Source organism: Equus asinus, chromosome 12, assembly GCF_041296235.1.
Source record: "Equus asinus isolate D_3611 breed Donkey chromosome 12, EquAss-T2T_v2, whole genome shotgun sequence".
Taxonomy (NCBI): Eukaryota; Metazoa; Chordata; class Mammalia; order Perissodactyla; family Equidae; genus Equus; species Equus asinus.
Window position 1 is genome coordinate 32,776,244 of NC_091801.1, and position 26,584 is coordinate 32,802,827.

General features: G+C 33.8%; 1 protein-coding gene across 3 annotated transcripts in view; it reads right to left on the reverse strand.

Annotated features, from left to right (window-relative positions):
* SNTG1 (syntrophin gamma 1) overlaps positions 1-26,584 on the reverse strand; it is an 852,347-nt gene that overhangs the window by 179,164 nt on the left and 646,599 nt on the right. For all 3 annotated transcript variants that reach the window (XM_070481301.1, XM_070481302.1, XM_044744142.2), the window contains one exon: positions 11,999-12,128. In XM_070481301.1, coding sequence (XP_070337402.1) covers positions 11,999-12,128 — 130 coding nt within the window. The remainder of the gene's footprint in view (positions 1-11,998; positions 12,129-26,584) is intronic.

A 26,584-nucleotide genomic window follows, 5' to 3' on the forward strand; every position in this document is an offset into this window, starting at 1 on the left:
TAATTTTGACACTTCCAGTTATTTTAGGGATATATCTAGACCTTCCCTATTTGGCAAGGCTCTAGTTCAACAATTTGGAGAAATATAATTTCCTGAAGCATTAAAAATTTCAATAGTTTGGTGTAATGGGATAGGGAAAAATTCTCTTATTTTATTAGACACAAACATCAAATAAAGCAAAACTTATCTATGATAATTGTTGTTTCATAAGAGAATGGCATTTAACACCACAGATATAAGAAGAATATACATCAATTTAATAATCTGTTGTTAAAAAGTAAATTGAGGTTATGAAAAACTCTCTTATTTTGATCCAAACATTTTAATGTTACCTATAACCAGTGACAATTTCCATATTAAGTGAGATTCATTGTTGTGATGAAGTCTATTCATTTTTTCTCTGGTATAGATACACGCTATTACTTTTCACAAAATGTCTTCCCCTACCAAATAACCTATTTTAATCTTATTCATTGTTCATATATCAACTTTAGGAAACTTTTCTTACATCTCTGAGTGATAGAAACTCAGCCTCTCATAACACTTCTTCATGTTATCTGTGAAAGTTGTAATTTCACATTTAGTTCAGTGCTTATTTAACTAAGGTCTCTCTTTCTTATTAGACTATTTGCTTCATGAGGGCAAAGACTATCCATTTTTTCTTAAGATTACAGTCCCAATCCCTAGTAAATTGACAGTGTAAGCCCTCAAAAATATTTATTTATGTTAATATCTGGTAGTAATGTAAATATATATAAGATAAATATAAATATACATATATTTACATTTCATATATATACACATACCCTTATGTATATTTTTAAATGAACTTTTCATTTTGAAACAGTTATATATTTACAGAAAATTTCCAAAGATAACAATTTCCGTGTACCACACACCCAGTTTCCCCTCTTATTAGCATCTTATGTTTCATTACTATAGAAAATTTGTTACAATTAATGAATTTATATCAATACATTATTATTAACTAAAATCCATACTTTATTCAGATTTCCTTAGTTTTTATACAGTATCCTTTTCCTGTTCAAGAATCTCATCCAAGATACCAGATTATATTTAATCATCATGTTTCCTTAGGCTTCTCTTGGCTGTGACAGTTTCTCAGACTTTCTTTGTTTTTCATGAAGTCAGTTTTGAGGAGCATTGGTCAGGTATTTTTTAGTATCTTCATCAATGGGGTTTTTTTGATGCTTTTTCTCATGACACAACAACTATTATAGATTTGTGGGAGGAAGCCCACAGAGATAAAGTGTCATTCTTCCTACATCATAACAAGGGTATATATACTATCAACATGACTGTAACTGCTGAGGTCAACTTTGATCACTTGGCTGAAGTTATGTTTCTTAGGTGTCTCCATTATAAAATTCTACTTCCATTCTGTATTCTGGAAGAAAGTGCTATTCATATTAAGAAACAACATTAAGAAAGAAAACATATCTTTAGTGCTTTCATGATTTTGTTAATTTACTAACATCCACAACATTTTACTTTCTTCTCAAAAATGTGAGGCAAAATATTAGCTCTATATTAATGTTTAATATAAGACTGCTCTTCAAAAATAATACCTGATAAGTATTAGTATTTAGCAGTTGCAGAAACATCTTATTTGAATCTCTTTGTAACTAGTAAAGAAGGCAAGAACAGTGACAACTCAACCTTTGAAAAATTAAGAAACTAAAGAAGTGAGCTTTTGCCTAAATGGTATAGTATGGGCTGCTTGCATCACTTTGAGTATTTCATAATCGGTGCAATCAATACAAGAGCCAGGTTTTCTGACTCAGAAGTGTGTTTAGATATAAATTACATACATAGACTCAGAAGTTTTTTTACTGCTGCTAACATGTTATATAATATTAGTTAATGAGAAAACATGAACCTTGATTAATCATCACAGTAAAATGTGATGTCATTGAGAATTTTCAATTCAGACGGTCCCTGACTTACGATTCAACTTATGAGTTTTCAACTTTATGATGGTGGGAAAATTATGTTCATTCAATAGAAACAGTACTTCAAATTTTGGACTTTGCTCTTTTCCTGGGCTAGTGATATGCTACATGATACTGTCTTGTGATACTGGGCAGCGGTAGCCAGCTGCAGCTCGTAGTCAGCCATCGGAACACAAAGGTAAACAACCGATGCACTTACAACCATTCTGTACCCACACAACTACTCTGTTTTTTTCACTTTCAGCACAGTATTCAATAGATTACATGAGGTATTTAACAATTTACTATAAAATAGCCTTTGTCTGAGATGATTTTGCCCAGTTGTAGGCTAACATAAGGGTTCTGAGCACATTTAAGGTACTTTAGGCTAAGCTATGAAGTTTGATGGGTTAGGTGTATTAAATGCATTTTCGACTTAGGATATTTTCAACTTAGGATGGGTTATTGGAACATCACCTCATCATAAGTCGAGGAAGATCTGTGTATGATTATAAATGGATACTAAAAAATTAGTAAATAAATGTCAAGATAGTACTGAATCTTGAAGATGCTTGCATTTATGGTAGTGTCAGCAACAAAAGCTTAAATATTTAATTAACACTCTACTTGTCCTAAAGAGCTTCTGCATCAGAGACATTGACCAGGATGGAAAAGCCTGGGATGATATGCCAGCAAGGAACAGGGAGGAAACAGTGATACTTTTATTGAAAAAAGGCAAACTGTGGCGTATGATACTTGCCTTTACATGTTTGAGGAATTGCCAGGTAAAAGAAGAAGGTAAATTATTGTGTGTCTTTCCCAAAGCAGACCTAGTACAAATGGATGAAAGCTACGAGAAAGAGTTTTATTCAGTATACGAAAACATTTCCTAATACTGTGTTGTCAAAGATTTGGTTGCTGCATTGTCAAGCAATGGCTTTCTCGTCACTGAAAGATTCCAGCAGTGAGTTGTCTGAAGGGATCTTCAACAGGAGATATTTCTTAATTGAGTGGCAGATGGAACTTGACGACCTCCTTGGTCCCTTCTATGAGAAGGTTTTAGAAAAACACATGTAAAAACGTTCTTAAGAGGATTATGGTTGTTGTAGAATATACACATGTTCCAGTGTATTTGCCTTGATTTGCAATTACATATATGCATTACAGTCCATTTATTCCCGGCCCTCTGGTACACTCCTTTTTTCTACTCTTGCCTCTTAGAAAGTCACTCAGTGAGTTATTTGAAGAAGGTTTATTTCAAAAACTCACATGTTTATCACACACCTCATTAGGAGAGGTAGAGATTTTATGAGGGAAAAAGGGAACTATATCCAGATAACACGTCATCCACAGAAATCATCTATGGTGGACAGCACTGTCAGTGCCTCCTCTCCACAGAGACTCCAAAACTGGATGATGCTCCCAAGGTTGTAAGAGTTTAATGAAGAGTACGTAATGAGTTGTAATAATTTAATGAGAAGCTCTTATCCTATAAATATATTTAAGCTTTGATCTGGGATGCAGTAAAGTCACTTGGAAACAACTTAATCTTTTCATATTTTGCTTTTAGGATTCGCTAAGTAGGAATAATAATGTGTTCAGTCTGCAGTGCTGACTGTAGCTCAAAAAATTTCACTCTTTTCTCTTTTTTTTCATTTTCTCAGTAATCTTTTCTTCAAACAACTATGGATTAATTGGTTGACTCATTTATTCACGTGATATTTGTTCAGCATGGACTGTGCTAAGTACTGAAAATACAAGGACATGGGACATTGCTACCCATTTGATCACAACCACCTCAAGTGGGATGCATCATTTCCTTTCTCAGGTCCAATGCTGTTGTTGTTACCCCTAGTCAGCCAGCACTTTCAACATCATTTCTTCACAGTGACTCTTTGACTTCAGTCATCATCTTTCTCAGGTATGACCTCCTAAAGATTTAACCAGTCATGCTTGCTCTTCAGGCTCCAGCAGTTCTTCTCATACTCTGCATGCCATTTCCCCTGCCTCATTTTCTCTGGTAAATTAAAGGCTTCTAGCCATGCATGCCAAGGCACTGAGAAGGACAGACACTCTTCCCAACTCCAAAGACAGTCTTTGTTCCATGTGTTTTAACTCAACAATTATGGTAATTTTTCCTGTAATATTATTGCAAGTTAGTTGTTTTCAAAGGATCTAGAGACTCAAAACATGTTATAGGCTGCTTTATAATTGGAGTAATTAATAATATAGCCAGTAGGTTGTATTCTGATATACACAAGTGCATTTTATGGTTATTTTGAAAAAGCTAAATGTGATAAGAGTAAAGGTAGGATTTTCAGATTAAACGATGAGATCTCCATTAAGTGAAAAAAATGCAATGGGTTTATTTGAAGATAAACAGATGCTGTATTCATTTTCTATTATTGCAATAATAAATTACCACACAAACTTAATGGCTTAAGAAGAACATCATAAATCCATTATCTTGCATTTCCATAGGTCAGAAGTCCGAAATGGGTTGCACTGGGATAAACTCAAGATGTTGTCAGGGATGTATTTCTTTCCGGAGGCTCTGGAGGAGTGACACCTCCTTGTCTGTGGCAGCTTAAACTGGCCTCTTGCTTTCTTTGGATTGTGGTTCCTTCTCCCATCTTCAGAGCCAGCAATATCAGGCCTATTTGTTCTCAGATTGCCATCTCCATGGTTCTCTCATTTTATTTCCTTCTACTTTTAAAGACATTAATAATTACCTTGGACTCATGTAGGTAATCTAGGCTAATCTCCCTATTCTATGGTAAGCTGATTAGCAAAGTTAATTCCATCCACAACTTTAAATCTTTGCCCTGTGACATAACATATTCACAGGTTCTAGGGATTAAGACGTAGGCATTTCTGGGGAGCCATTATTCTGCTCATTGCAGAGCAAAAATTTGGTTAAAAGAAACAAAAGTTTAAATGCCAATTTTGACTTATTGACTAAACAATATTTTCAAATTTGCTTTCAGTTACTCTTTGTAACATGTAGATTAGAAATTATTAGGAACTTTTTAAATGAATGCATAGTTATTCATTTTGTGTTGTGGCAGATAACATTTAAAGGGTATATGTGGGATGGATATTGGATGGTGAGAATCTTGGCAGAACTATGTTGGCCCTAAGGACTCCCAGTGAGAGAAGCTGATAGGTGTTAGAAAAGAGAGAATTAAAGTGAGCTCCACTCCTGGCTTAAGTTGGGGAGGCATCCCAGACTTACTCAGTTCAATGAATAGTTCAGTGGGAGATTTCCACTCGTGTATGATGGAAGAATGTGATAATGACAGGCTAAAATGAAGAAGTAGCATGAATCTGTTATTTTCGTTTTGTGATTCCACAATCCCTTATATTTCTTTGCTTTTCCTCATAAAAATGCCTTAATTAGTTTGTGGTTCTAGCTCTGGGGTAGCACTTTTTTTTTTCCCTTTCTCTTCAGTTTAGTTTTCAGTCTCATGTAGTAGGTACTTTGGATTCCATGTGACTTTAATATTTGCATTTGTTTCCTCTACCTAGTGAATTAAACTTTTTATTATTATGAATGACCATCTCTTTCTTTAGTAATACATTTGCCATGAAATATATTTTGACTGTTATTTGTAAGGCTCCCAGACGTTTAATTATTATTTGAACTGTATTTTTCTATCCTTTTACTTTCATCCTTATCATCATCATCTAATATCTTCATTTTATACTTTCTCTTGTAAGAAGAGATCCATATATATACATATATATGGATGTTATTGTTGTTGATATTATTGCTGTCCAGTCTGACAATAACTAGACAGTTTGATCTATTTAACTCTACTGTTAACACTTAATATTTTTGGATTTACATCACCATCTTACTGTGTGTTTCCTACTTGTCCAACTTGTTTTATTTTACTTTTCATTACTTTTCTTTTTTTGTGGTCTTCTTTTGCTCTATTAACATTATTTTCCCCTGTACTTTGTTAATTTGGAAGTTACATACCCTATTAAGTTAAGGCTTCTTATAGTAAATAAAGCAATTATTTTTGACATGTTAGAGTTGAATATTAAATACGTTTTCTTCCTTTGGACATATATGATATTGCTTTTGCTGTATTTTGATTCAATTTATCTAAATACCTCAAGAAAAAATTATTACTGTTTTATACAGACAATGTTCATCCAGATTCACCTACATGCTTATCATTTTCCTTACTATTCATTCCTTTTCACATCTCCAAGCCTCTCTCTGGCATTATTTTTCTTTGCTTAAAAAACTCCATTCAATATTTCCTTTATTGAATGTTCTTGTTGAATTTTCTTTTTCTATTTGACTGAAAATGACTTAATTTTGCCTTGATTCTCAAAATATATTTCCAAAGTATGTCAAGATAGGATAGTAATTATTTTCTTTTAATACACTGCAAATATTTCTCAATTGCTTTTTTTTTTTCCCGAGGAAGATTAGCCCTGAGCTAACATCTGCTGCCAATTCTCCTCTTTTTGCTGAGGAAGACTGGCCCTGAGCTAACATCCATGCCCATCTTCCTCTACTTTATATGTAGGACACCTGTTACAGCATGTTACTGTTATTGATGAGCAGTATGTAGGTTGGCACCCGAGATCTGAACCCACGAACCCTGGGCCGCTGAAGCGGAATGTATGAACTTAACCCCTGCACCAGTGGGCTGGCCTCTCAATTGCCTTTTGCTTACATTTATCTATATTAAAAGTAGCTATTGCTTCCAATTTTAGCCAAGAAGAAATAAGCCCACTGCAGCCTGTTTCTCCCACTGATCACAACTAAATACATTGGACAAAATAGAAGTCAACTGGCTCAAAAATCTTTAAAGTAAATAATATCAATGACTCTGGGGACAGAAGTAAAAGTTGAATAATGACTAACATGATTCCAGTGGGTTTCCTGTTTTCTGGTTTTTTTTTTTCTGTCTTGTTTTTCCTTCCTTTATCTTCCAGAGTTGACATGAAGTCAAGACAAATTAGATCACAAAGAGCAAAACTGTTAGAAAAGCCTGCCTTTCTGCTCAGAGGCCTGGGAAGGGAACCCCTGAGAGTCGTGGGATTGGAAAGAACACCTGTGACATTTTCCCTGTTTTGTTCCTGACTCTGCTTCAGGGCCAGTCTGTCAAGGAGCTTCTGCAGTGGAGGCAGTGGCAATGTGAGCACCTAGAATCCCCAAGAGATAATGCACCCTTCAAAATAAAGGGAATAGGAAATTGGATCCTCATTATAGGAGGGATCCTCATTATGTTTGCTCTCTTTGTCTCTGTGCTACTTTGCCATGAAGGAGAGCCCAAACATGAGAAATGTACAAAAATGCAGGAAGTTAAACTCGGAGAGGCACTCTAACTTTCTGGAAATATTAAGGACAGTAGCTGCCTGGGAGCCAGAGAGTGTAAGGAAAACCCACAGAGGAGCAAGTGGGAGAAGATGCCCACTTCCGTGTGTGAACTGAGAGAAGTTCTGGGCTTACACCCAAGCAGTGCAGAATAAATACTTTGAAAATGCAACTGATATTAAAAATACTGCCAAGGAAGTTAAGACAGAATTTAAGGTCTGAATCTAAGTATGCTTTTTATCTGCTGTATTGGTTCTTATGGTGAGCCAAAAAAGGACTTTCCCCCACCACAAAAAAAAGATATTTGTGTCAAATCCCTGGAACTTGCAAATGTTTTCTTATTTGGAAAAAAATCTTTGCACGTCTAATTAAGTTAAAGATCTTGGGATGAGATCATCCTGTATTATCTGAGCAGGCCCTGAATCTAATGACAAGTGTCCTCATAAGAGACACAAAAAGGAGAGTAGGTACCCAGAAAAAGAGGTGATGTGAACATAAGGGCAGAGACTGTAGTGATGTGGCCATGAGCCATGGAAACCAAGAAATGCTGACAGCCACCAGAAACTGCAAGAGAAAAGGAAGGACTCTCCCCCCGGGCCTCCAGAGGGAACACAGCCCTGATGAGAGCTTGATTTTGGACTTCTGGTTTCCAGAACTGTGAGAGAAGAAATTTATGTTGTCTTAAGCTACCAAGATTTTTCCCTATTACTATATAACACAACTCCAACATTTAGTGACTTTACAAAACACTTACTATCTCATATTTTCTATAGGTCAGGAATCCAGGTATGGATTACCTGGGTCCTCTCTCTCTTTGAGTTTTTCACAAGGTGATAATCAAGAGTCAGTTGAAACTGCAGTCTCATCTGAAATTTTGACAGGGAAACATCTGCTTCTAAGCTCACTGTCCAGCTCACAATTAAGAGGAGAGGATTGCATAAGTGTATAAACACCTGGAAGTGAAGATAATTGGGAGCCATCCTAGCTTATCAAAGTCTGCCTACTGGCCCCCAATAATTCATATTTCTTCTACATGGCAAGTACACTTACTCCCTCCCAAGGTTCCCAAAAGTTTCATCTCATTACAGCATAAGCATATTTTAAGATCTTCAGTTATTTAATATGAGTTGATCATAGAAATAAAAATTAATAACTTTCTACAGATATTTGATCATATATCTGATGAAATAATGAAAGGTAGAAAAAATATAAAAAGTATTAACATGAAGCAAATACTGTTTTACAATTCATGAATTTTACCCTTATAAATCTATTCAAGACTATTTTACCTAAAATAACAGCAAATACCCAATGGGAACTTGTTTAGGCTTTAGCTGGAATTTACCCCACTAAACCATAGCCTCTGTCATTTTTCCCTTTCCAATGTGCAAGCATATAATTGAAGTAAAATGAATGGGCTTCTGAGCAAGCACAGACTTTAGACAAGTCCCTAAAGCATCCTCTTCTAGTATATACCATTTATTAAATGCATTGTAAATATTTTGGAGCCACCCTGAATAATTACAAAGTAACATTAAAATAATAAGTGTTTGAATATTTTTAACCATTACATTCAACGACCTTGTGCAAAAAGAAAATTTTCAGATAACAACTATAATTACATGCAACTTCCACATGAAACAGGTATAAAATCTCTCTGTTTCTTGGAATTATTACTGCTGGAATTAGTGAGCAAAGAGAATAGAAAATGGTTAGTGCATTGTTCCACTGATTCTAGCACTGGGATTTTTTCTTTTTTCTTGCTTTCTTTTAACCTTTTCTATCTACTCTCCAATTGGTCTATACACTAAAACATGATTCATTACAAAAAAGTTTCTATAACGTTACGATTTTAATATTTTTTCTTTTCCTTCTAATCATTACATGTGCATCATTTAAATTACATGATTTTTTCTTTACTTAAGTTATTTTATATGTGTTTTCTAGTTGGCCTCTTTTTCAAATTTATTTTTATGTATGTTAATCTCTAGAGTGGAATTTTCTTAGATATTTATGTCAGTATTTTTCTTTTTGCACCTACTAATAGCAGGTAAACTATTCAAAGTCAGATTTATATAAGCCTAGATGCCCTTAGAATATTTGCAAATATAGAAAAAGTTATACATCATTTTACAAGGTATTATTTCTCATGTATTTTTAGAATCAAGATATATTAAGAGAACTAGAATATATATCTGACCATGATAAACAGAAGTTTTCTAGCTACTCTGGATCTGCCTAATTTCTTTCTTCATACTAATCAACCATATCAACTGTATCATCAATGCAGTCATTGTACCTTTACTGAAGTCAATGTAACTTTCACATATTATTAACTAACTTCACATATTGTTACTATGCCTAATAAGTTTTCAACATGTATGTAGCACTATATCTATATGAGGGTATGCTGTAATCATTAGTACTTTTGAGTGAGAAATGATTACAAGATCAAACGTTATGTGATTAGAATATAAACACAGCAAAGTGGAAGAACAACTAGGTGACCTTTCATACAGTAACATTATCATGCCAGATGTGTGTATGTCCAAGCAGCTAAAACAACGTAGGGCAGAAAGATTGTCTGCTTTCCTAAGATTCCTCGTGAGCAATTATAGCAAGGATGAAGAACAAGCAGTAAAATTTGGCTTGTCCTTCTTTGTGCCTACAGAGGATAGAGACCTTCACATCTTCACTCTTTTTTTAATAAAACATTGACTTTTCATATGCTTGCTTTCTGCACCACAGCATTCTAACTGAACATACATTCCAAAGAAACAATTTTCACAAGAGTATTATCAGGATTTCAGGTCAATGTCAATTTGGATCTATGTAAAGAGTAAAACATTGGATTTAAAATTTAACATGCTGTTCATTTAAAAAAAATTTTGTCATATAAATACCTAATCTGGGCTCATTTTGAGGCACTCTAATTATTGCATGTAATGAAATAGAGAGTCAATACTTCACAAGGTGTTTTTCTCTTTTCTTTAACCCTAGTACATCCCTATAAGGGATGGAAAGGATGAGGAGGAGACGCATGATCCTCAGACAAGAACTGCATTTCTGTTGTCAGTCTGAAATCTCTTGTCATCTACTGCAATTCCAATATGATGATACCACAAGATTCGCAAAGATTGAGTGTTGGGGGAGTCATTCTTGCCCAAGCCAGACATGCCCTGGCCAGGCCTCCTTGAGTGATGTCCCTGGGTAAGGCTTGGTGTAGTTGCACCTATTCAGGAACCATGAGAAAAACCCACCTGCCTTTATTAACACTACAGCAAGGCACAATTTCACACATACCATATAATCAAAAATTAAAAGACAGGATGATACCAAGTGTTGAGGTGATCTGTAGACAGAGACCTGTCAGGCACTAAGAGTAAGGGGGTAAATTACACAGCAATTTGGAAAACATTTGGCATTACTAGGAAAAGATGAATATATACATATCCCATGCCTATCGATGCCACTCCCAGATAATCCCTTCAACATCCACCAAGGAGATTCTTGCATTGCCATGTATGACAATATTGTTGTTTTTAATGGCTGAGAGCCCACCTATTTTTAAGAGAAAAATATTTGTCACATTCTTTCTTAGATTTCAACACAAAATTTGTGCAAAGATACTTGGGTCCAAAGGGTTATTTATGTGAGGAGAGTTTTGTATGTTTATGAGTCAGTGAAAGAGTTATACATTTCTGCTTGACCTTTTGTATATTAGACCTCTGAATTTTCCTTAGGACTTCTTAAATACTCCAACATAGCATAGGACAGTTGCAGACAGAGGAGAGTATTAAGACAAAAGCATGGATTTTATCTAGCATTTTCTTAACCAGAATAATCTTTAGTTAAGATCAAATATTCTTTAATGATCTATATCAAAACTCCACGAAACTAGGTTTAAGGTTTTGCATATTTTGTTAGACTATACTTTCCCTGGAAGCAAGAGGGAGAAAGGATTGATTAGGTTATTAAAGAATCGTGGCAATGAGAACATAGTGATAATAAAGAGACAGGAGGGGGAAAGGAGAAAAGGTTGAGTAGAAACACAGAGAAGTAGAGAAGCCATTACTAGTAATATAGACATAGCTCTAATGGTCAAGTTACCACATCCCAGAATGATGTCTTCTGACTGTTCCTGTGCCAGTGTAGTCCCAGGTAAGGCCTTCAGTCTCTGTGCTAAATCTTTTCATCCTTCCCTTCTACCCCTTCAGACATGCCTAGCTGCAATTCTAAAATCACTAAAGGAAAATCTATAATACTCTCTTGAAATTCAGTACTGTTTCAGTGCAGAATGTTTTTATGAATGCGTATATCTTTATACATACATAGATATTTACATATATATGTTTGTGTATATATATACACATATATAATTACATATGCATGTATATATGTATGTTTATTTATATATGTTTAGTAATTACATGTTAAATATATATTTTCACTTATTTAATTAATGTAGATGTTTAGGATGTTTGTGAGTGGAATCCTACATTTGAAAGTATTCTTGAACTGATAAATTAGGCTGAAACTCTCAGGACAAAGTGATTTTCTTTCAGTAAGTATTCTAGAATAGATTTCATGATTGATGTTCTTAAAAAAACACCAAGCAGTTGATGCAAGGTTACATATAAATATTGAAGAAATTTCCCAAGGCTGAGAAACTCTACGGCCAGGGACTCCTTGAATCACTACTTACGTTGTGCTTTGTGAGGTTTGAAATATTAGTTGCTATTGCTTGTAGCCAGTCAATACAGTCTTCAGCAGAGAGGCACTGAATAATCCCACTGCAGACCCCATCCACAGCAATGACTTGAAAAGCATTCTGCCTGTGGACATGTCAGAACAAATCAGATCAAACCATAATCTCATTTATCTATTTTTAACTTGAAACAGTATCTGTTGAAAAGCTCTTCTTTCAAACAGTACAGATGCAGCTTCAAATTCACATTTGCTTACTTTTCTTTGTAAATATCTCTGTTTTTAAATGGAACACTAAAGATAAACTCAGAAAACATATAATCTTGAATTGATAGAAAGTATCTTGAAACTCAGATAAATTTGGAGAAACTTTGAGATGTAAAATATGTATTATGTAAATAGGAGAATATCTAAAACATTTCAGAAAGGTTCTTTTCCAAGTTTACCACAAAATTATATAGAAGTTTATCTATTATTTCAGCTACCATCATCTCCTCTTGACATTTTTCAATGCATTTTCTGATTAACAAAGGAAAGATCACAAAAAAAACCCCACAAATATTAAACATCATTTTTAAAAAATCACTTGATGTTATGAGCAGTAGTATTTTGCCCGTTATTAAAACACTTTTAATCTCAGTTTATTTATCTTCTCAAAGATGGTTCGGGACAAAAGGTTCATAGCTACTCCTCAGGTCCAAATTTTCATGCTCTAAGTTTATGTGAATGTCATGCATTTCACTTACAACCAAACTTTTCTTTAAAATGCAATGGCCAGTCTAAATATCCCTATGGTCTTTCGTTGATTTGTTGTTGCTGTTGTTGGAGAAAACTAAATGATTCCATTCTAAATTGTTCACCAAAGTGCTGTTGAATTTAAAGCAGCTCCCTACAGCTTTAATGATTTACCTTTTTTTTTCCGTATCAAGGTTTCATATGTTCAGATATAAGCTTAATGGACAGGAATTGATAAAAATTCCAAAATGAATGGAAATAGCTAAATGCCTCATGCTTGAGAATTACTCTGCTGTGCAATACAATGCACTTTAGAAAATACACAAACTGTATTTAAATCCCAGCCAATCATGAAGCAATAGAAAAATTCTGTAGTTCAATATTCAAAGCTACGCAAATTGCATAAATGTATGTATTTTTCTCCAAATAATTAACTTTTCTGTCACTTTTGAGTTTTCTAACTAGGTATTTTTGGATATTAGACATGATTTCATTTCCCCAAACACCAAAGGACACCCCCACAGAGCATAAGTTGGGCTCAGTTTCGTCACTAGGCCTGTGGCACTCTCCCTTCCCACGAAACCAGTCCATCGTTAGCTTTTAGCTTCTGAGGTACTCTGCATCCAAATTATTAATATTTTTGAAGAAATTTGCTCTCATGTCCTTGCCCAAGCTCTTTCAACTGATAACAGGGAAGCATTCAAATATGCTTTTTTGTTTTATCTTAAAAGTACATGAAAAGCCCATAGGAAGTACAATTATCGTCCGTCTCTTTGAAATAATGTTCTTCTCAATTTGCGACAAGATAAATCATGCATGCCATGAAAAGAATATTAAAACTTTACATGACTTTCTTAGCTTTAATTTTGCTACTCAACAGTAAGTGAGACATTTAAAATATCCAGACAGCTCAACCATTCATGAAAAATGAGAACGAATTTGAGTTTAGTGATATACATTTCTTTCTGCTCTCTGATTATCATAACCATTGCTCCATGTACCATAAATTAAAGCATGTCTTGAAAATATTTTTCTCTCTGCTTTAAATGAATCATGGCTAATTAATATTTTTCGCAGATTAAAGTTAATTCAGCAGATTAAATCTGCATCTATGTAGTCATATATGTTACATAGTTCCTACACAGAGTAATTCTGAGGTACTAATTTTTTTATAAATCCAGGCTTATATGTTCATATATATTACTTTTTAAATTCTGTTTCAACTTTTCAGGTTGATTTGACGGAAACCCTTTCATGAACATAAGCATAGCAGCTGAGCAGTTTTTTTGCTTCCATTTGACCTCTTACATAAAGGCTGATAGGTTACAGTCTGGGTCATATTTCTGCCTCTACTGTTAAGTAAATGACAGCATTAGGCAAATTAGTCCACTTAGTTGTGGCTCAATTTCTCTGAAAGGAAAATGAGAATAACGTACTTTACATATTTAACAAGTATTTATGGAGTAACTTGTGGGATCCAAATACTTTCCCATATCACTGGAACTCTAGGAATAATTTTCCCTTGAATAATCCAGTAATGTGTCATTTTAATTGCAATATTTGAGAGTGTTTAGTAAGAATGTCTCCACATGGACTTATTGTTTCATCAAGCACTTAGGAAGAACTGCAGTGCTTTTGTTTTTATTTATAGCTTTTAGAAGATGTAATTCTTTTACTTGATAGAATCAGTAATAGTTATAAAAAGACCCAAAACTTCTTTGTTTCATCTTATTTGATGGTATACTTTCTGAAATCAATAGACTCCATATCCATTTGTCTAGTATTGTGAGATATTAAACCTTAAAATTTGTAGCAGTTTAGAAGATACTTAGACAAAATTATGATACTTAGTACCAACCCCCCCATACCTGCTGAAAAAGAGTTGCATAATTAAAGAGTTTGATACTCTGAAGTTTTGAGTTCAGATTATTTTTTCCACTCTTTGCTTAATATTTTTTATATTTTTATAAGGATTCTTGGTCATTGCTCTGGCAATGAATATTATTCTCAAAATTTGCTGAATTTCAATATAGGTTTATTCATTAAAAATACAAATTTAGTCTTCCTTTGTATGATAAACATACCGCTCACTATAAAAATTCGCAAATAACTCTCAATATAGCATGCATACACATAGATACACATACATTTTTGATTCACTATTGATTTTATACTATATGAAGATATAGGTGGGAAGATGTTAAATTTGTGAGTAGTGAATAGGAGAAAGCAGTGAGAGTAGGCATTTCAAGCACAAGGAGCAAGAGCTGCAGAGACTAAAATATGCAAATTTGGAATGGCCAGATTGCCACATCCATGAGGAGGAGTGTAGGAGATCAGCAGGAAAAAGCAGGAAGGCTTGGAGTAGGAGGCCTTTGTATGTCATGCAAGGAGCTTAAAGTCCAGGGAAACACTGCTGAACTTTATATAGAGGACTACCATGGTTAGATTTGTGTGGAGTGGGTGGTCCTGTTAGACCAGTTAGGATAATATATTATGGAACCAAGATAAACGTGTGGTAGTGAGAATGAAAATGAAACAATTAATTCAAGGGATTTATAAAGGCATTAGAAAAGATGTGATTTAATGACTGCTTTTTTAATGAAATATGAGGGAGAGGATAGAGTTAAAATTACTCCAGAGTTTTGGATCTTACTGGTTGAAGTGTTTAGATAAAAGAAAGAAGGGAAAGCACATATTTTAGACAAGAGATAATTAATCCAAAATCAAATTTAAAAAGCAGCATGAAGAGTGTGACATGTTGAGAGAAATGTGGGTTGTTTGGTTTGTTGCAACATGGATATGAGGAAGAGGCAAGCGAAAAAGTTGGCAACAAAGTAAAGCCTAATCATTTAAGATCTTTGCAACCATGCTACAACATTTCTACTTGAAAGTTAACATTTAATCCTGCAAGTCAGGGAGAGCCAACAAAAACATTTGAGTGCTGAAATGACAGGCTCATATTTGTATTTTAGAAAGATCTAGCAGCGGTGGTGAAGAAGATGGAAAAAATGATAATGAAAGCAAGAGTAATGTAAGAAGCATATTGAAATATTCAAGATGAACAACGATAAGAGTCTGTTTCAAGAAAGTGGTTCACTCTGTATGTAGGTGAGAACACTGACTCAAATATTATTAAAAATAAGCCATTTACTTGATTTCGTTATTAATTATTTGGGGAGGTGATGAATGAAAAGAAAAAATAAAAAGATACACTCATGTTAGTGATTTCAGCAGTTAACTCTATTTCTCATAGAGTTCAGTTCACAAACAGCAAATTCAGGATTGTTTCTGCTCCGCATATGCTACCTTGGTTCACTAACTCTTCATATCTTTTATCATTCAGGCTCAAAACCTAAACTGCTGGATGAAGTACATGAGGAGCTCTTCCAAACCATTTTGTTACCAATTTTCAAAAGTTGAAATTCACCAATCTGTTTCATTATTTGAAACATGATAACTCATCATTCCCTTAATAAGCCCTGTACCTTTATGCAACTGTCCGTCCTCCCAGTATTCCCTTTGTCTGAAATGCCTTTCAACCTCACTCCATTTATTATCTGCAAGGTTGTGTCAAGTAACAATTTTCTGTAACTCTCTGACCTCTAATTTCTCTGTGTATAAAATGAAGATGGCAACTTTTGTCCCACATACCTCACATTTTTAAGACTTGTTTTAAGAGCAGTTTTAGGTTCACAGCAAAATTGAAGGGAAAGTAAAAAGAGTTCCCATAGACTCCCTGACCCCACACATGCATAGCCTCCCTGATATCAACATTGCCCACAAGACGGTACGTTTGTTATAGTTGACAAACCTCCATTGACACACATCATTATCATTCAAAGTCCATAGTTTACATTAGGGTTCACTCTTGGTGTTGTACACACTATGCGTCTGAAGAAATGTATAATGACATATATCCATCATTATAACATCATACAGAGTATTTTCCCTGCCCTATATATCCTCTCTGCTCTGCCGGTTCATTCCTTTACCCACCACCATCCCCACCCCTGGCAACCACTTTTTATCTTTGTATTGTCTCCCTAGTTTAACATTTTCTAGAAGGTCATATGGTTGGTATCATTTGATGTGAGTAGGCTTTCCATATTGGCTTCCTTCATTTACTAGTATGCATTTATAGTTCTCCCATATCTTTCTATGGCTTGATAGTTCATTTCTGTTTAGCTCTTAATAATATTCCATTATCTGGATGTACTATAGTTTATTTATCCATTCACCTACTGAAGAACATCTCACTTCCAAGTTTTGCAATTATGCATAAAGCGTCTATACACATTTATGTGCAGGTTTTTGTGTGAACATAAGTTTCAACTCTTTTGGGTAAATGCCAAGAAGCATGATTACTAGATCATATGGTAAAAGTTATGTTCAGTTTTGTAAGAAACCACCAAATGTCTTCCAAACTGGCTGTACCATTTTGCATTTCCACCAGCAGTGAATGAGAGTTCCTATTGCTCCACATTCTCATCAGCATTCAGTGTTGTTAGTATTCTGGATGTTGGCCATTCTAGTAGGTGTGTAGTGAATCTCATTTTTGTTTTAATTTGCATTTCCCTGATGACATATGATGTGGGGCATCTTCTATATGTTTATTTCTCATCTATATATCTTCCTTGGTGAGATATCTGCTAAAGTTTTTGGCCTATTTTTTGGTTGGGTTGTTTGTTTTCTTATTGTTAAATTTTAAGTGTTCTATGTACATTTTGGATAACGGTCCTTTATCAGATGTGTCTTTTGCAAATATTTCTCCTAGTCTATAGCTTGTCTTTTCATTCTCTTGACATTATCTTTTGTAGAGTAGAAGTTTTTAATTTTAATGAAGTACAGCTTATCAATTATTTCTTACATAGATCATGCCTTTGATGTTATATCTAAAAAGTCATTGCCATACCCAAGTTCATTCAGGTTTTCTCTTCAGATTATCTTCTAGGAGTTTTAAAGATTTTGTTTTACATTCAAGTCTCTGATCCACTTTGAGTTAATTTTTGTGAAGGATGCAAGGTCTTTCTGTAGACTGATTTTTTTGTATGTGGATGTCCAGTTGTTCCAGCACCATTTGTTGAAAAGATTCTCTTTTCTCCATTGTATTGCTGTTGCTTGTTTGTCAAAGATCAGTTGACTATATTTATGTGAGTTTATTTCTGGGTTCTCTATTCTGTTCCATTGATTTATTTGCCTATTCTTTTGTAACACCATGCTGTCTTTTTGACTGTAGCTTTTTAGTAAATCTTAAAGTCAGTTTGTGTCAGTCCTCAAATCTTTCTTCTCTTTCAATATTATGTTGGCTCTTCTGGGTCTTTTGCCTCTCCAGAAAATCACAAAATAACTTGCTGAGATTTTAATTGGGATTGCATTAAATCTAAGATCAAGTTCGGAAAAACTGACATCTTGGCAATATCAAGTTTTCCTATTCATGAACACGGAATGTCCCCCATTTATTTGATTCTCCTTTGATTTTGTTCATCAGAGTTTTGTAATTTTCTGCACATAGATCTTTTATATATATTTTTTGCATTTATAACTATCTCATTTATTTGGGTGCTAATGTAAATGGTACCATGTTTTTAATTTCAAATTCTGCTAGTTCATTGCTGGTATATAAGAAAGTGATTGACTTTTGCATATTAATTTTGCATTCTGCATCGTTGATATTTTCACTTATTAGTTACAGGATTTTTTTGTTGATACTTTTTGATTCTCTACATAGATGATCATGTCATCTGCAAACAAAGACAGTTTTATTTCCTCTTTCCTAATCTACATACCTTTTATTTTCTCTCCTTGTCTTGTTTAATTAGCTAGTATTTCTAGTACAATATTGAATAGGAGTGGTGAGAGGGGGCCTCCTTGCCTTGTTTCTAATCTTAGCGGGAAAGTTTTGAGTTTCTCACGATTGAGTATGATGTTACCTGTAAGTTTTTTGTAGATATTCTTTATCAAGTTGAAGAAGTTTTTTTCTATTCCTAGTTTACTGAGAGTTTTTATCATGGATGGATGTTTATTTTGTCAAATGTTTTCCTGAATCTATTTACATAAGCATGTGATGTTTTTTCTTCTTTATGCTGTTGATTTGCTGGATGACATTAATTGATTTTTGAATATTGATCTATCTTTTCATAGCTGGGATAAATCATACTTGGTTGTGGTATATAATTCTTTTTATACATTGTTGGATTGAATTTGCTAATATTTTATTGAGGATTTTTGCATATATGTTCACAAGAAATATTGATCCATGTTTGTTTTTTTCTTGAATGTCTTTATCTGGTTTGGGGATTAGTGTAATGTTGGTCTCATAGAATGAGCTAGGAAGTAGTCCCTCTGCTTCCTTCCTTTGAAAGAGATTGTAGAGAATTGGTATAACTTCTTCCTTAAATGTTTGGTAGAATTCCTGACTGGATCTCATGCTTTCAACTTTGGAAGTTTATTAGCTATTTATTGAATTTCTTTAATATATATAATTTTATTCAGTTTGCCTGTTTCTTCTTGTGTCTATCAAGGAATTGATCCATTTACTCTAGTTTGTCAAATTTGTGGACATAGAGTTGTTCTGAGTACTCCTTTATTAGCCTTTTAATGCCTGTAAGATCTGTAATTATGTCCCCTCTTTCGTGTCTGATACTAGTAATTTGTTTTCTTTCTCTTTTTTTCTTAGGTAGCCTGGCTAGAGGCCTATCAATTTTACTAATCTTCAAAGAATCAGCTTGGTTTCATTGATTTTCTCTATTGATTTCCTATTTTAAATTTCATTGATTTATGCTTTAATTATTATTATTTCTTTTCTCCTGTTTACTTTGAATTTTATTTGTTCTTTGTTTCTAGTTTCCTAAGGTGTAGACTTGATTATGGATTTTTTATCTTTCTTCTTTTCTAATATATGCATTTAATGCTATAAATGTCCCTCTAAGTACAGCTTTCATTGCATTGCACAAATTTTGATAAGTTGCATTTTCATTTTCTCCAAAACTTTAAAAACATTTCTATTGAGGTTTTATTCCTTTGATCCATATATTATTTAAAATCGTATTGCTTAATCTCCACATACTTGGGGGTTTTCCTGTTATCTTTCTGTTATTCATTTATAGTTTAGTCCCATTGCATTCTGAAAGCAGACATTGTATGAGTTCTATTCTTTTAAAATCTTTACAGTGTGTTTTATGGCCTAGAACATGGTCTATCTTGATGAATGTTCCGTCAAATTGTATTTTGAAGACTATGGACTAGGCTTCTTAAAACCTGAAAATCTGTTAAAAATGCTGTATTATTTTTACCTGTCAAAATCCAACTCAAATTTTAAAAAGGTAATTTAGATGCCACCTATTCCATGATGTTTTCTATAACCCATGTATTTGGAGGGAATCCTTCCCACCTGAGTGCTCCCAGTCTTCCTACTTCCTTTACTGTAATACTTGTTCTCTGTGGTATTTGCTACATATCATTCTTTCTTAGTAGACTGCCTCCATGAAAAAGGGTCTCTGTGTGTTACTTTCCATTGCTCATAGTACTGGCACAGTGCTAGTGCCCTGAGTGTTTAATTGGTCAGTGCAAAAATATCCATCCCCATTTTATTTTAACAATCCACTGCTTTTGATAATTTGAGATCTGCTTGTCATTGAAGACAGTTCGACTATCAGACTTAAATTCCGACATTTCTGTTCTTTGACCATAATCTCTTCCTTTCCATCATTGCATAATTAACTTTTTCTTTTTTGTTTTTTTTTACCCCTTCCAATTGTCCTTCTCCATAAATCTATTCAGGATATATCTGTGTTCCTCCCTAGACTGAGCTCCCTGTTCATCCATATCAATTATGTGGTTTTTTCCCCACCCTAAAATTTTCTCTCATTTTGACCTCTGGCTGTTTCTACTTTACTAATTCCCAGCTCTCAATAACTTCAATTTAGGTAAATTTATAGCCTTTTCTGCTTAAAGTGTCAAGATTCCACGGGAAAAGTAATAATTTGTGCAAAAGAGTTCCAATGTAATTGGTCTTTGGGAATCAGTTAACTTAGTTCCTTTTATCTCCTTTGTTATCTTTCTACCCTCACAGCAGTCAACATTATATATCTTGCAGTTTCTCCTGCCTACCTAGTAGTCATTTTATTTATTTCTTGTGACTGGATAATCCTATTCCTCATAACATCTCTTCCATAGTTTATCTTTCCTTCAATTCCTGAATCCTGCCTAGCTTTATGTCCTTCCGAGAAGATAGCCTTGCCTTCCAACTCTTGAATATCAAGTGTCTAGCCAGTAGAAGCACCATATTGTATGTCTTTATCCTATTTTTTCTTATAATTTTATGGGCTTTAGAAGTATACATCCTTTCATTTTATCAATCACAAATCTTTCATCTTACCCTAAAGCTATCTGGAATATGCTCTTTCAATGGTAATTCCTTACTGATTTTGTCAATTTCCCAGAGATACTCAAGTTCCCTGGGACTCTTTCTTTGGCTATGAAAAATATTAAAATGCAATTGGTAGACTTATATCATTGAAGAAGTATGTCACAAACTTGAGAAATGAAACAAGTAGAGAGTTTTTGATGCGATAATTTTCTACAGGTTGAAAAAACTATGCAAAGTTGATGTAGAGTTGTCCAAAGGAATTTTGATCTTTTCCAGAGAGAAGCATTATATACCTTAAGAGAGTTATGGCACTTTCTTCCTCAAGTTCACAGTACAATTCTATAAGAACACGTGAAGAAGTGGAGTATTTATGAAGATTGTACTAGACAAAGGGACACTTGTACGGCTCATGGAGTAGGTGAAATCAAGTAGCATCTTAATGTTATTTAGTTGAATATTTTTTGAAAGTCATCAATTATTCCTGGTTTACGTAGTGCACCTGCTGGCCTATCTGTGAAAGTGTAAAAAACTCAATCCGTTGATTCACTCTGGATCCACATGTATAGGACCACATATAACAAAAGAGCGATGGAACAGCAAGAGTAGCAGTATACCAAAACAGGGACTCTGTTTTTCTTCCAGCCTCTTTAGTATTGAGTCGTTCTCCTCAATCAGTAACCATGACCATGATATGCCTCAGATTTTGTATCCCCCTTTAATCCCACATCACATTATGAATAGCATATCCTTACACATCGTTTCCCTTTCTTTACCATCAATATCCTTCTTATAACAAACTATTTTTCAATCCAATTCACTCCACCAATTATTTACCCAAAGTCACCTCAAAATTAATTACTGTTTCTCAGTCCTTTCAGTATTTATTTTCTGTAGTTGACACTTTCTTCTCCTTAAAATCCTGTTCACAATATATGCTGTGATATTATAATATTGTAGTTAGTTCTTTTTTCCTCCCTGTATTTTTCTATTTTATATGTTCACTGGTTGTTTCCTTCTCAGATTCCCTAAAATATACATTCTTAAAAGTCCCACCTTTCAGTGAACAACTGTGAATTAAGTGTTTATTATGAAACAGATTCTTATTTGGTGGTATTATTAGAAATCATTTGATAAGATTCTTGCATTATTGGAAGCACTATCACCATCCTAGCTTATTGTTCAGATACTAAACTTCATCCATAGGTGCCCAGTATGGCATCATCTCAAAAATCTTCACTTCAGAAGAAAAAGACTGAGCACTCTTAGAAGGGCACTAGAAATTCTGCTGTCATTGGAATTTTCTAAAAATAATAGTGCAAAACTGTAGACTTCATTTCAGTGCTACTGATTTTCATAATGTTTAAGGAGCATGCAGTAGATGATACTCCTATTCAAAAAACAAACTGAGAGATGGAATTCTTCCTTATTAAAACTCATTGAATAAACATTTATTTAGTGCTTTTGAGGCATAAAGCATGCTAAGTACTGAATGTACAGAGTTAAATACTATGTTTCCAAAATCCAAATAGAAATATTATACCATATTATACATATAACATTTATATATTCAATATATAATTTTTCACATACGAAAACAAATCTTAGAGATTAAAAGAACAGCGAAAGTTCCTGCAACCTCTACTTTCTGTTCTGATACCCTGATGATGCAATGTTTTGCAATATATGACACTTCAGAATTGAAATCAAACATATATTTCTAAGACAGGGTCATTACTATATGATGAACATAAACTGTTTTATCACAGATAAAAAACATTGTGATGTTTTAATTCACATCTACACAATAGTATATGACAGCAACACAACTTTGTTGCAATTAAATATGAGAAGTATTATATCATTGAATTTAAAATGATGGGCCTTGGCAAAAGCAACCAACAAATAATATCATAGGTTTTGAACCAAGCTAAATAATTTTCTATACTTGTCATCATGGGCCAGTAATTTATCCTTTCTTTTTTTCTTTTCCATTTACTGTTTCAATTGTCCTTGCTTGTAAGCTCTTTCAGGGAAAGAACCAAACACAACACCTCCCACTTACAGACATTAAAGCAACATTTATTAAGTGATGAGTGAACAATAAATTAGCTCTTGAATCTGAATTGCTGTACAATCTGCTCTGAATAGTGCTATGTTTATAACTGCTTATTACTATAATATTTATTAAGTGCAATTAATTCAATTGCTAAAAGCTGTTGATGTGCTGAGGTACCATGAAAATAAAAATGTAAGGAGTCATTTGAACTCATCCAATTTCTTTTTTCTCATAAACTGTTTTAGCTAAATGCTTCTGCATCGTGTATCTGTATAAAATATTTTTAAAGTAAGAACAAAACAAAATAAAACAAATATACACATTTTTAAAAATACCATTAATAAAAATATTGAGAGTTATTAAGGGAGAACAAAAATAGAACCAAAGGAAATAAATGAAGAGAAACAGAAAGATTAAAGGCAAGACACATTTGAATAACTACTTATGTGAAAATAATAACATACCTTGAGGCATTTAAAATACATATATAATTAAAATTATATCAGAAATATTCCCAAAGACAGGAAAGGAATAAAGTAGTTAATTAAAGTATTCTAAGTTTCTACCATTTTCTGAAAGAGGAAAATTAATAAATTGTATTAAATGCAAATAAATCATGTATATAGTACCATGTTTGTGCCTCCCTCCAAATTTATATGACAAAATTCTAATGGCCAATGTGGTAGTATTAACAGGTGGAGCCATTGGGAGATGCCTAAGCAATGATGGTGGAGCCCTCATGAATGGGATTAGTGTCTTATACAAGAGGCTCCAAAGAGATCCCTAGCCCCTTCAACCATGTGAGAACATAGAGAAGACGTCAGATATAAGCCGGGAAGACAGCCTTCATCAGAGAACTTGACCATGCTGGTGCCTTTATCTTGGACTTCCTGCATCCAGAACTGTGAGAAATAAATTTCTGTTCTTTATAAGCCACATAGTCTGTGGTATTTTGTTATAGCAGCCTGAAAGGACTAAGACATATGGTGTAATGTTTAGGCAATAACTAGAACAAAATAAAAGGATACATATATATATGTATACACATAATAGAGAGAATATTAAACAATAGAAATGCTTAATTATTGCAAAAAAGTTAAAAAAAGATAAAATAGAATACAAAAACTAGTGTGTTGAGACAAAGAACTTTTTTCTTGCATAGAAGATTTCAGTTGACAAATAAGCACATGAAAAGACATTCAACATCATTAGGAAATGCAAATTCAGGTCACAATGATATATCACTACATATGTATCAGATGTAAAAGATAGCAACAACACCAAAACCTGGCAAGATGTAGAGAAAATGGATCACTCATACACTGCTGGTGGGAACATAAAATTGTAAAGCCACTTTAAAAAAACTATGGGCCTGTTTCTTAATAAACTAAATATGCTATTATCATACAATTCAGTAATTGAGCTCTCGAATATTTACCCAAAGAAATGAAAAAGTATGTTCACACACAAAAAATATATACAAATGTTCATAGCATATGTATCTAGAATAGTCCAAAATTGGCACAACCCAGATGTCCTTTAAGGGGTAAATTTTTAATATGTGGTACATCCATACCATGGAATACTATCAGAAATAAAAAGAAATGAACAATTGAAAAATGCAACTACTTGGAATAATTACCAGAGAAATGTGCTGAGTGAGAAAATTCAATCCAATAAGGTTACATAATGTAGGATTCCATTTACACAGTGTTATTAAAATAACAAAATATTAGAGATGAAAAACAGGTGAGCAAGTTGTCAGAGGTTAGGGGTGTGCTAGGGGAGGAGGGATGCTGGCATGGTTATATAAGGGCAACAGGAGTATTTCTGCAGTGATGGAACTGTTCTATACTGTGTAGGTGGCTACAGGAACGTGAACATGTGATAAAATTCTATAGAACTAAACACACACATACATGCACTCACACATGTGAATATCTGAAAGAGTGATGGTTTTTACAATGTCAATGTCCTGAATATGGTATTGTGCTATATTTTTGCAAGTTGTTACCAATTGGGAAATGGGTAAACAAAATCTCTGTATTATTTCTTACAACTGCATATGAATCTATGATTACCTCAAGATAAACTACTTCATTAGAAAAAACAAAATCTAGAGTGTTGAACAGAAGACAAATACTGAACTTGTAGATATAATCCCAGATATAACAGTAATTACATTAAAAGTAACTAGACTAAATAATCCAGTTAAAAGACTAAGATTTTTACTTTGGACCAAAAAAAAGACAAAATATATACAGATTAGAAGAGATATTTTTACAGAGTAGGACCAAGAAAAGTTGGAAGAAATGGATAAAAGAATATACAATGTAAATATTAGCCAATAGATATGTAGTGTAATTCTTGAAGGCAAAAAACAATTCCAGAGACATAGGGCATTTCATATCAACAAAAGGACCATACATGAGGAAGTTATAAAAATTCTAAATTTGCTTGTATATAATAACATAGAATTAAACAGTATTGACACAACCAAAAGGAGAAATACACAAAGCCACCATGATAGTAGGAGACTTCAATTCATCTCTCTCAATATCTGATACAATAAACACACAAAAACATCATTATTGATATAGAGGATCAGAATCACTAATGAGCAAAAATGACCCACTTGAAATAAGCAGAACACTGCACTAAAGAAAATGACAACACACATTCTTTGAAGTGCATATGAAACATTTTCCAAAATTATTCATACACTGAGTGAAATCAAGTCTCAACAAATATCAAAGGGTTGAACTCATTCAGTATGAAATTATACTAGAAAGCAATATGGAAGATAACTTAAAAATTCCAAAATATTTTAAAATTTTGCAATATACTTTTAAATAATCCATGAGTCAAAGAGGCAATTATAACAAAAATTAGAAAATATCATTAAATGGATAATAAGAAAGAACATAAATATCAATACTTGTGGACATCCAGTCCTGGCCAAGCAAGAGTAGACCCATTCCTCCCAAGAGGGCTCCCTAATACTATTAAAGAACCTTGGGCATAACCAAACAGCAAGTAAAACCAGTCCCTGAAAGGTGAAAGGATAAAGCTGATTGCCTAGGGAACTTGGGACTTGAGGAATGACAAGATACTAAGTCCCCTGTGTTTCCTTATTGCCTCCCATATATTGTCTGTAGACAGGATGGTCTAGAAGCCTCCAACCCAGAATCACCAACAGCAGGTCAGAAAAAGGCTCTGAGGAAAGTCTGTTCTCCCTAATTAAAGGGCTAGGAAATGAGTGGGCTGAAAGCATTAAACCTTTTTGGCAACTTGCTCAAATTAGTCAAACATCAATGGAACCACTGCCCTTCCCCCCAGGTTTCCATGGGACCCCTCAGAGAACTGTTCTTCCATCCATCCTCTGATTCCTCCACCTGGTGATGTTCAAGAGGCCAAGAAGG